Genomic DNA, 12,761 nt, shown 5'->3' on the forward strand with positions numbered 1-12,761 from the left:
TTTATATACCGATAGGTAGAATATAGCAATCGCTGAGAGCACCGACCTCAAAAGTACCAGGCGACCCCCTCGTGATTACTCCTTGTTCTGCCAGCCCTCCAACCTGCGGGCCACCTTGTCAATCACTGGCTGCCAGTCTGCAGCTAGGATGCGTCTCCCTGTTAGTGGAAGACCCAAATACTTCATTGGTAGCGAACCTCGGGGTGTGCCTAACTGTTTCATTTGGGGAAAATAATTGGCCCAACGAAGGAGTTGATTGGGAATGTACCCATTGCATCCTGATTTGTACAAACTAAAGAAAAAAAATATGCACTCATACACTCATGCTTCCTTGCCTTGTAGTGTTTCTCTTCAAAATAAAATGTCTACCCCTGTGGCTTTCATTATCTTGTTTCAGTTAGATCATGTGTTTGTTTTATAGGGAGCTGCCTCTTTTCTGTTATAATCCATTTTTGAATGTCAATGAGTTGATTATTCTGCAGGTATTCCATTTGGATCTGTTAACCTGATGTATGGAGTTGACAAGGATGAAAGCAAGGTATTCCATCTACTACAAACTTAGTTACTGAAACGGTTAATTTTAATCTATAGATAAACTGGAAATGCGGTTTTCCAGTTGAGTGATTCCTCTCCTCAATGTCTGTAGTTGTTATCTGCAAACCTGCAATGTCAACACTGATTGACTAGGAACAAGCATGAATTGTGCAATCATCAAATGCTCCGATAAAGTATTACAGAAACAAATCCTTTTCATATGCGTGTGTTTCACAATAAATTATCAAGGATAAAACCCTTTGAAATCTTTGGCCTTTAGACTCTGAAATATGACATACCAAAAGGCTTTTCCATACCGTAAAATTTTGATATTTATTTGCCTGGCTACAGGGAAATCTGTCAATAGTGTTAATTTTATGCTAGCTGAATTTTATTTCCTCGTGTTCAACTTTTTTGTTGAGTATATTTTTAAGAACTTGATAACGATTTTATAGACTGTCTTTCAACTATGATTTTTTTTTGTTAATTAAAGAGGCCACGTAAATGATAAAACCATCATAGCTTATCGCACCAGAGGAGCTCTCTACATGTCTTGTTCTCCATCTAATTTGACGGATCTATAAGCTTTATTGGTTTCAATTTCTACTTGGAAAATTGATACGACTCCGACGCATCTAGGCTCTTTTCATCCTTTAGCCCAGTAGGGGCATTTAAGTCATTTGGAATTCTGTAATTCCTTTAAATAGAGCAGCCCTCCCTTGAGGAGGGCAGCCAAGAAGTATCATCGAGAATGAGTCTGGCTCCCTCGGCGACGTCCATTCTGCCGGACCCCTCACATAGGCGACGTCCATTCGGCCTGCCCCTACTTGCCGTAGTCCATCCCGGCACGCCGACGACCATCCCGGCGCCTTCTTCCTCTCTTCCCGTCTTCTCCTAATACGAACCAACAAGGTTCGTAACAAAAATTGTTGGTTTGAACGTATTTCATCATGAGCTATGATTAACCTGTTTTTACCTAGAAGGTTTTTGGGGCTGATCACTGCCATCGCAGCCGAAGTCCATGCGTGATGGTGCCGTGGTCGGCGCACTGCCTGCATAGTAGAGAGTTGAAGGAGATGTCGCCACCCTTCGGCACATTGTCCGTCGCGTGTCGGCAGTCGCACCGAACATGGCGATAGAAAGACATCGATCGCGAGCGACACTTTCCGGAGGGAGGAAGGAACGAAGAGGATGGTGGGGTGGAGCCAGGATTTTTGGCCGGACGGACAATACGAGGTTGGCCGTTATGACTAAAAAGTTGGTCGGAAGGGGTTCTGGGAGGAGTTTTTCTGACACGATGACCTTGGACGGCAAAGCGCTAGCTGAGGGACCTTCCGCATGAGGGCTTCCAGCAGGAGGGCTTCCGGGTTGAGGTTTCCCGCCACGCTGGTCTCCACCGCAACTGGCTTCAGCATGAAGACATCAGAAACTTTGGCACGCCGAGATGGCGGCAAGATGGTCGCGACGAAACCCGTGAAGATGGCGGCAAGTAACCTCAAGGGGCTTCCGTCCAGGGATCTTCTGCCATGCCACTCTAGCAAGAGGACCCTGAACAGGAGTCACCCCATCATGGAGGGCGTGTGAGCAGAGCTGGCTTGCAGAGAAGAGATGAAGACAGAGGAAGGAGACCCATTCACTGTCAGCCAAGGGGAGGGCCAGACGCATGCTATTGGAGGGGTCAGGACAGTGATCAGGGGAAGGCTGGCAAAGGCCCCACAGTGTAAGGAAGGGGGTAGAGCGGGACCCAGGCCGGAGAGCGCGGACCCCTCAGGCACACAAGTGACACTCGGAGAATGGGGGGGGTACCTTGTAATCCACTTGGGGGGCAGAGGCACAGATGATGCAAACAGGCAGGGGACGTCATCACTAGCGCAAGGCCACGGAGAGAGGTGCTCACTTGAGGAAGCTGTAGTGTGTGTGCGTGAAGCCACGCACGAAGCGGCGGATGAAGCTAAAGGGTGTGTGACGGTGAGATCCCGTCACGCAAAGAGGGCACAGCCCGTTAACATCTCCACACATCGACATCACTCCTGCAAGGAGAATAAGTGCTTCACGTGTTTAGGGCACAGCCCGTTAACATCACTCCACACATCTCCACGCACGAGATTGTTGAGAGCCTCTGATCTGCCAAAGGTGCAGAGGAGAAAGTCACTGCCAGTTGAATTGTCGACAAGGGGGAAGGGAAACTAATAGAAGCTGTAAGCAGATGGGACACTCAATCCAGAGCCAAGGACAATGAGCGGCCGAAGTAGTTGCAGAAGGGGAAGATGCAGGCTAAAACATCCTCCAAAGATGCTTGGTGGGAGATGTGCTCGGGGACACTCTAGAGATCGAGGTGGTCCGCCAGCCTATGGCAGAAATTTGCAAAGTTAGAGCAGGCAGAGCTACAATGGATAGATACTAACACCGTATTTCTTCGGGGGGGGAGGGGGGTATTGATGGCCACCTATGTTGTGGTATGTGGCTAGACGCAGCGTATCACTGACACCACAGAAGTGAGATGGAGGCGGGTGCTCCCCATAGATGCGGCCGATGGAGGAAAAAAGGTGGGGATCGTGGTGGAGATGCATTGGACCCAAGGGTGCATTGCAGAAAGTCAATGGTAGAAAATATGGTTGCTTCATTTGGGCAACTTAAAAGTATCATCTCGATGGGGTTGGAGTTCGGGGACCAAAACATTGTGATATTAGAAGTCAAAGTGATAGAAGGGGAGCCTATACCAGGATCGGCCAGGTACCATGGATACACGGAAGCCTTCAAAGCCAGGATAAGACCCAGGACCCCTCCGCTAGCACCTTGTGTAACCAGGGGCCGTGGGGATCAATAAGATGAGGTGGAGGGGGCTCTCCCACTAGATTACTATCGGGGCGACATGCCATGGAGGAGGAAGTAGTACAAGGAGGAGATAGCCGGGACAAGGTCCACGGGGAGAGCGCATCATTGGCCATTTCGTTGTCATTGACCAAGGGGGACATTGCCCAAGAAGACCAAAGCCCAAGGAGGAGGAAGATAAGGGCACTTCAAAGAATGCAGTGGGTCACTAATGAGGACTTTCGTCGGTTTAAGGGTGTGGTTTACCGGAGGGGGGAACTGGTTTTGACAGATACAGATCGTGAGGAGGGAGACATGGGTGGTGAAAGGGCAAAACAGTCACTTGCGATTAGTCGCAGACGGAAGATCAAGGAAAGTGGTATCCAGAGAAGAGTCGAATGGGGTTGCACCGAGAGGTCTGAGCACCAAGGAGAAAGAGATCGGAGAGACATTGAGCCACATAGGGGAAAATGCGATAGAGGAAGTCCAAGTTTCCCATCCGTTGATGCTAGAGTTGGCAGAGAGAGTGGAGGTGGTGCCGTAGAGGCTACACGGGCATCCATCGGTTCAATGAAGTGTGTATCATGGAACGTACATGGTCTCTGGGACAAAGGACGATGGGGAGTGGTGGGAAGCTATTTGCGGCAATGGGGGGCCGATGTGGTCTGCTTGCAAGAGACGATGCTGGAGAGATTTGAAGTAAAGGAATGGAACCTGGTGGGGCGAGGTTTTCATGAGGGCTTCGTGGTGGTCAATGCAACTGGTAGATCTGGGGGACTACTGGTGGTGTGGAATATGGCAACCTATGCTAAAGAGGAGTCATGGACGGGACAAAATGTTGCGGCTGTAAAAGTGAAAAGGAGTGTTGGTTGTCAATGCATGGTGGCTTTGGTCTATGGCCCAGTTATTGCGGCACGTCGACACTGGCTGTGGGAGGAACTGGAAGGAGTAGCCTTGCTATTTCATGGGACTCTAAATCTGTTTGGAGGGGATTTCAATGTGACGCTGGAGTTGAGCGATAGACCCAATGGGATGGGAGGCAGGACCCAGGTTCAGAGGCTTTCTGGTCTTTCATCTCTATGACTGGCTTGCAAGAAATGGGCTGACCAATTTTGTATCTACAGATGGCGAAGTACGAGAGGTCCTACCACATTCTCCCGCGTAGACAGATTTCTCTGTTTGGTGGATCTGCTGGAAGAGTACCCATTGGCAGATGTGCGAGCAATCCCCAGACCGTTATCGGACCATGTCCCAATTATCTGCCAGAATAATGTCGGCCAGAACTGACCCACTTATTTTAAGTTGGATCGCTTGTTGCTACATGCGAAGGGGTTCAAGGAAGAGGTGATATCATGTTGGACAAGCCAACCTGCACAGGGCACAGCCACGACATGATTGGACACCAAACTGACGGGTCTATGACAACATTTTATCAGGGTGAAGAAAAAGATCCGAGAAGGTCAGCATAGCCAAAGAGATGAAGCCATGTCATGGGTCCAGCAATTGGACGCCATAGAAGAAGCAAGGTGTTTAGTAGATGCCGAACTCAAGGAAAAGGAAAATGTGCAGAGCGGTGGTGGAGGAAGAAGATAAGAAACTCGAGCTGGATTGGAGGCAGCGATCGTGGCAACTTTGGCTGAAGGAGGGGGACGCCAACACTTTGTTTTTCCATATGGTGGCGAATGGAAAGCGGCAGTTGAACAACATACTACTAGTGCAAGTGGAGGACCGAGAATTTGTGGGGATGCAAGCTGTTGGAGAAGCGCAAGCAGATCACTTCAGAGTGAGAACTAAGGGGGGGTGCTCGGAACCAATGGAGATGAAGTGATAGAAGTGTATCCAAGATGACACAAGCACAGCAAGACAAGCTAGTAAAACCATTTCTCGTGGAAGAGTTGTAGAAATCAATCCAAGGGTTGAATGGGGAAGAAGCTCCGAGCCCCGACGGCCACCCAGTCTTCTTCTTTAGCGAATTCTGGAATGTTGTAAGCTCGGAGGTGATGGAGACATTGGAGGAGTTCGGGCGTGGTAACTTTGGCTTGGAAAGACTTAACCAGTTACATTTATTTTTGTTGTCTAAGCGCCGGGGGGCAGAGAACGTGGGAGATTTTCGACCCATTGCCTTATCTAACTCTATCTATCTTATCATCGGCAAGGTGCTGGCTAATCAGTTGAGGGAGGTAATTGGGGGCCTAATCGAACCATTCCAATCGACATTCATTCTAGGTAGGTTGTTGGTAGACAGTGCGGTGGTTTCGGGTGAGATTGTATCAACATGGAAAATAAATAGAACGGAGGGCTTCATTTGGAAGGTAGACTTCGCGACAGCCTATGATTCACTCGACTGGAGATTTTTGTGGTCCGTTATTCGAAAGAGAGGGTTCCCCGAGGAGTGGGTGGTCTGGGTGCAACGATGTATTGCATCCCACTCTTTCTCGGTCTTTATCAATGGTCAGGCAGAAAGAGGATGAATCCACCCACAGAGAGGAGTCAGGCAAGATTGCCTGTTAGCCCCATTACTGTTTGTACTTGCAGCGGACACCTTGGCCACGTGCACCCTTAAGTCGTACGAACATGACCTATTAAGGGGCTATCATATGGCGAGCTACCTTGAGGGCATTCCACTACTCCACTATGCGGACAACACTGCATTATTCATGCAAGGATGGGTGACAGAAGCGCGTACGATATCTTCATTTTAGACTTATTCGCTGACTTCTCATGGTTTGTGGGCTTTACCGAGCCAAGTCAGCTTTTGTGGGCTTTGGCCTTTCTTCGGAGGAGGAGGTACAATGCCTCAGGGTTCACTACCGATGAGTTACCTGGGTCTTCCACTGACAGGGAGACATTCTATCAGCAGAATGACAGCCAGTGATCGATAAGGTGGAGAGGAGGTTAGAGGGCTGGCAGAACAAAGTGCTTTCAAAGGGGGGTCGCTTGGTGTTTCTGAGATCAGTACTCTCAGCAATCCCAATGTTCTACTTATCAGTATTTAAAGTACCAATAGTCGTAGCAAAACTACTAGAGGGATTAATAAGACAGTTTATTAGGGGAGGAAATGGAGAGGAGCGTAGGGGGGTACCCCTGGTCGCATGGGATGTAATCTGCAGACCTGTGAAGCAAGGAGGACTAGGGATTCTCCTCCAGGACTCCATGAACTTGGCATTGTTGACCAAATGGGTGGAAAGAAATGTGACATCAGCGGAGGGTCCAGTTTTCTATTTCCTAAGGGACATATATGGCTCGGAGACGGATTGGGAGAGGTGTTGGGAGAGAATTGGGGGGAGTCCCCTTTTTGGCACAGCCTGCGTCAAACCATACCTCGCATCCACGAGTTCTTTGACCCTAGTCTGGGGGATAGGGCAGGTTTTCGATCCTGGACTGATGACTGGTCCAACCAAGGCACGATGAAGTTGAAGTTTCCCAGACTATTTGCTCTGGCAAAGAACCCAAATGCTACAGTCGGTGAATGCTGGGACGGGGCTTGGGTCCCTATCCTAACTGGGGTATTATCAGACCCATGGTTCGAGGAGTTGCTGAGGATGCAAGGGAAACTCCTACACCGCAGCCCGTTGACAGATTCCCTAGATGGTTGGGTATGGGGGGGGGTCATCTTTCTCGGTGAAAGACTCATATTTGAAGATTCGAGGGGAAGCGAGGGATCACCGGACAACCAATAATGCATGCCACATATTGATGAAGCAAAAGTTTCCACTCAAAGTGAGGCTCTTCTGTTGGATCCTTTTTTTTGGATCTTGAGATGACGAAGATTGGTCACGTGGGCCTATTGTCTGAAGTGGGCAGTGATGGAGTTCGTTGATTGTCCTTTGTGTGCCAGGGGCGAGGAAGACTGGGCCCACCTATTCTTCATGTGTCATTTCACTCAGGGAGTATGGGCATCGCAGCAGATTCCAGGGTTGAATATTCTCTCCGACGAGGCTTTTTGGGCCTCAGTCACGAGGGGTAGTTGCAGGAGCGGGGTGAAATGGGGGAGAATACTCGCAGTGCTCTGGGCGTTGTGGCTGCACTGAAACAAGGGGATGTTCAACGGAAAGACAGCTTCAGTTGAGAGCGTCAGGCACGACGTTGAGGCGCTAGAATCCTTTTGGGTTGTAGGAGGACGAAAAGTTGACCATCTTGGTCATATGTGTATATGATGCGTATATATATTTTTATTTATAGTAGTAGCAGGTGGGCCACCAGTTTCGGGTGGTCTGCCCTATTTTCTTAAAAAAAACTTTTTTCCTTGACAAAAAAAATCATCTGTCTTCATGGTTCTGGAAATTATACATTTATAGACACATAATTTAACTTCTATTGGAACTGTTGTCTCGCTAATCCTTTTTTACCTGTTTTTTTCTTTCTTTTTAGCTGACATCTACTGCTGGTGGAGGCACCTTGACTTTAGAATTTGGGGTTCTAAGCCGCTTGACAAATAATCCGAGTGTGTTTTCTTTCAACCTGTTCAACAACTTCACTATCTTTTTCTATTCCTACGTTTGTATTGTCAAAGAAATGAACTTGAAAAATATTCTTCAATGTACCATTTTGTATTCTATATCGTTGAAATGTCACTGTCTTGGCATATTCAGCAATCATATTCGAGAACAGTTTTTTTTTTGGAAGAAAATATTCAATAACAATTACTGGCACCCTTCTAAAGAAAGGTGAAATATGTTTTATCCGGAGGGCCATTAGTAGGCACAATTTTTAGGCCAATACTTAGACCCACTAAAATGCTTCACTTAAGATTTCGAAGGAAGCTATTGAAAACAAAATGTTGTATCCTTGCCCTTTGGTTTTGATATTGTTATGTTATTAATCAAACCTTTTGATATGAAGTGTATGCCACAATTTCAGTATATGAAGAGGTCGCAAAGAAAGCAGTACATGGATTATGGGCCCGGAAATCAAGACTTAATCTAGTTGGTGCTCACATCAATGTTTTCACCAGTCAATGGACACAGAGGGTATTTCACCCGTGGTTTTGCAATGAGTGCATAAATTTAATGACATTTTCTGATGTCGGATCCTACTGATTTGCTGTTCCCTTGGAATCTTGCTCAATCATACTTTTACATATATCATTGCAAAATTGCCAAACTTTTAATGCAAACCAATTCCAGCATAAGATATGCATTGCATGCTTGTAGATCAATATTTTTTTGTAATTTTGTCTTCACATCTGCCATGTTTTATTAATGGCAATCCTTGTATGTCACACAATCTTATCTAATAAATAATATTTACAAATTTATCTTCATTAATTTCCTGAAATTCTGATGGATAAAGTGGGTATCAGATCTGCTGATGAAAGTCAAAGCAGAGGTGCAAAAGAAGATAATTTTTCCCTCCAAGGCTCAAAAGGTCCAGTACATGATAATAATAAAGAGTGAATTAGGAGAGAGGGAAAGAAGATAATGTTTCATTCCGTTGAGAGAAAGGTTCAATATGTGAGTATTTATAAAACACATAGATTAAGGACAGAGATAGACTAATGTATGTGTTGGCTTTTGGACCTTCAAATACAATTATGATTCACATTGGACCTCTAAGTCACCAAATTCTGGTAAAGCATTGTTATGATTGTATTTAATGCAACACAACATATTCAAGCCAGGTGCCAGATGTCTAATGTGGAGATTACCCAATTATTGACTTTCAGACTGGTAGCAAATTATGTGCCCGAAGGAATGATGGTAAGGTAGTTTATCTTGCCTGCCAGCCTACATTACAGACCATGATTCTGTTGGGAACCCCAGATTAGGCTCTTAATCTAATTCGGCAAAGGGGAGTGGCAGTGCCATAGGACACAGGTGGGACGAACCAAGGGGACCCCCCGCAACCAGCCCTATATGTAGAGGGGGGTAATAAAGGAAAGCAGTCAGGAAGGAGACAGCGTGAGAGGTGGGTGATCTCTCAGTCAAGCGCCCGTGTTTCCTCTTACTTGATTCCAGTCTAGTTTGATTTATGACTCTTGTCAGACCCTCCTTTCCCAATGATCTTAGTTCCTTATGGATTCTCCAGTTGGTGGCCCTTAGAGGTTGCTTGGTTTGTACTTGAACCCAACAGGCCTGCCTCTTGAAGGATATCCAATACATATTTCTTATGATTGGAATCAAACACTTAGATGACCAAGATTATTCTGATACAACCTTTAATTGAATCGGTAAATCTTGACAATGTCACAGATTTTTGACAATGGAAATTTCAATCGACTGAGTGGTGTGACTGGAAGGAGAAGAGGATAAGAGTGAGCTAGCAAGAGAGAGAAGAAGGAGACAATTGCCCTGGTTGCTCTCTTGATGCCAACGTCCACTGTTCGACAACAGGAACTGTAGCAACGCCAAGAGAGAGGCAGAGAGGAGGAGGTCAAGAGGGAAAAAGAGGAGCAAGAATGGTAAATGGAAATGAGGAAGGAAAACTCATGATGACTTCTGGTGCTTTCACTTCTCTATATTTAGACTTTTCCCAAGTCATGGGCCTGGGCTTCCTTGGGCTGATAGAATGGCCTTGATATGGTACCGAGACGCCGTTTAGCGTAATACCGGGATGGTATCAAATCATATTCAGGACCCAAGATATAAATATGCTGCTCCAGATCCTTGGTGGCATATCAGTATTGAAGAAATGACTTGAATTCGGAGATGCCAGTGCAATCATCACCTGTAATGATGACACGATCAAATAAACCACCAATAAAATTGAAGGAGATATATATCTACAATGCAAAAGCACAAAGTCCAAGTTAGCATTTTTAAAACAACAAAACCATGCACAATAGGATTGCTTTTTACTCTGAAGATATTTCTAAAATCAACCAACAAAGATCTGACCATACATATGAGAGGAAAATCAGTGGTTTCTCCATATGTACCTCCTCGTCCATGTCACTGTATTTGAGGAATTGCTAGGAAAACAGAGCTTTACATAATAGAATAGTCTGAAAAGGTGAAACTTTGGACACCAAAGAGGTTTCAAAATTGTCTTTTTGTGTAGTTTGACTTAGGCCTCCTGAAGCCAAATGTGCCACGGGCCAGTCGACTGATTTGATGAGCCCAATTTGGTATCCTACATCTACTTGCAGCTCACAACATAGATGAAGGCCGGGAACAAAATTTAAGGAACATAGATCAATTTGCAAAATTTAAGGAACAAGTTGTTACAGATTTTTCTGTTGAAGAGGATGCATATTCTCTTCTCAGGTCCAGTACATGCATATTCTCCTCCCACATATACTAAATGACATATTTGTAACAGAGAGCATGGCATCATCCTGTGGCCTTGATAAATTTATTTTACATCGCAGTCTAGCGGTTTACTTAGGCTTTCTTTTTGCTGCGTTGTTGCCAGATAGAAAATCGGATCATTGCCATGATCTGATTTTCGCTTATCTCTTTGCTGTCCATTGCCTATATTTTTATGCAGATCTCATTGACCTGCAAAACTATAATTAGTATTCAATGGATTATGCGGATGACTTGATATTCTTTGATTGAATTCCCTTCAACATTTTATTCCATATTTTGAAAACAATTTTCTTATTATTCTTTGCCCTTCTTGTAGGATGCTGGAATTGGGACTAGTGTTGATTCTTTCTATGAGTACCTTCTAAAAGTAAGCTGTTATCCTTTTCTTTGCATGAATCTGTCGACCTGTAATGTTTAGGTTTTGAAAGAAGCCAAAGAAACCAAGCTTTTGTCCAATACAGTGTATTGATGATAAGGGACAGACATGTGGTTAGGGAATCACAAAGGACAAAAACCTTACTGAATGGACAGGGTTTTCGACTCTCCTTTCATCTCCTGCTTGCCACTCGTCTTAGACAGTGTTAATTTTCTTGTAAATTTAACATCAGGTCAAAGTTCTTAAGCTGATGCATGGAAATAGAAGCTAAACTCTTTTAGGTTGATACAAATGAAGTGCATTAGGAAATCATCCTATCCAAAACCATTATATATTCATTTGATTTTTTCCATTTAGCATACGGATACATGGAGCAAAGAGCTGCGTTTTTTGCCTCTTCCATGTCCTTTAAATTTACTGCATAATCCATTGCGTAACTCATATTGATTCATTCAATATAACACTATTAATTAGATTTTGTACAGTTTTAACAATTTAAAATGCAGATGCAAGGTTTGGGAATACTTTTGCACTTTGATACCAAAACCGTATCAAGATGATGGTTTCTTGATTCTTGGAAATCTTGTGGCGAATTGTTTCTTGACTCTTGAAGATCTCTTGGCAAAGTGTTTCTTGATTCTTGGAGGAGAGGAAGCTAGAGCTTCTTGATTCTTGGAGGTCTCTTGGTGAAGTGGCTCTTGATTCTTGGCGGAGAAGGGAGCTATGAATTTTTGATTCTCGGAGATCTCTTGCCAAAATGTTTCTTGATTCTTGGAGGAGAGGGAGCTTGGGCTTCTTAAGCATAGGAGTGGAGATTCTTCGCCGTATCGAATCAAAGATTGTCAGCTGGCTGTGGGTTGAACTGTTTTGAGGGAGAAATCAATGGCAAATTCATCCTGGAATTTGGAGTTGGCTAGCGATTTTTCCACTAGCATCTCTGAAGCTCTGCCAGCCGTATATCTCTTGAAGGAGAGCGAATCTTGGAGATGGGGACCAGTATTTCTTGATTCTTGTTCTTCGGGTCCTGTTCTTAAGCCGGCTGCCAGTGCTGCGTGGCAAAGGCTCTCTTACCACCTCCGTCTGGCTGAAGGTCACTAATCCAAATCCAGTCAAAGAAACAATTGAAGAACAAGAGATTTCTCGTCAGAAAGGATTTCCAGAATTCAAAGGACGCTTGAGAACCTTAGCCGGCACCTGTCAAGAATCAACAGCCATGGTGACAAGGTGACTGGCTGGGCAAAGTCAAGAGGAATCTGCTGTCTAGGGCACTGATGGGAGGAGTACACTCTGTTGTTGCGCTGATCGAGCTGGCGAAGCTGCTGCTGCAGAACAAGGAGAGGAACATCGCCATCGTCAGGCTCAGTGGGCTGTCCAGGAAATGGTCTTTTGGGGGGATGACTGACTGCTTCTAGTGCATGGTGAAGGAAGAAGACATGCTCGCTCTCTGGAGCAGCAAAGGGATCAGTGTCATCAGTTTAGGTGTTCTGGTCATGCAGCTCCAGTTTGATGTAGCATCGGCTAGCTAACAGCCTCTAGACGCAAGGTCATGCTAATTGAGGATGAGGAAGACGGCTGTGTGAGGGTTGAACCACGCCGGAAGAGAGCGATACAAAGTTAGTCCATCACAACCATCAATTGGAGGGACATGGCATGCTTTAGATGTTTCCAGCAAGGACACCATGTAAAGAATGTCGAGGCTCTATAGTATGCCATAAGTGCTGAGGGACTGGCCACTGCCAAGAGAATTTTCTCATTAGAGTAAGGAAAGATAACAGCTCGAGGGCTCCTAC

At 45.4% G+C, this 12,761-nt stretch overlaps 1 protein-coding gene across 2 annotated transcripts in view; it reads left to right on the top strand.

Annotated features, from left to right (window-relative positions):
- Window positions 1-12,761, top strand: part of LOC144701902 (Glycosyl hydrolase family 47 protein) — a 38,906-nt gene that overhangs the window by 14,670 nt on the left and 11,475 nt on the right. For both annotated transcript variants that reach the window (XR_013581145.1, XM_078573714.1), the window contains exons 6-9: window positions 483-538; window positions 7,717-7,789; window positions 8,206-8,315; window positions 10,912-10,962. Coding sequence is in view for 1 of the 2 variants with exons in the window: in XM_078573714.1 (XP_078429840.1) it covers window positions 483-538; window positions 7,717-7,789; window positions 8,206-8,315; window positions 10,912-10,962 (290 nt within the window). In the remaining variant the exon portion in view is untranslated. The remainder of the gene's footprint in view (window positions 1-482; window positions 539-7,716; window positions 7,790-8,205; window positions 8,316-10,911; window positions 10,963-12,761) is intronic.

Source organism: Wolffia australiana, chromosome 4, assembly GCF_029677425.1.
Source record: "Wolffia australiana isolate 7733 chromosome 4, ASM2967742v1".
NCBI lineage: Eukaryota > Viridiplantae > Streptophyta > Magnoliopsida > Alismatales > Araceae > Wolffia > Wolffia australiana.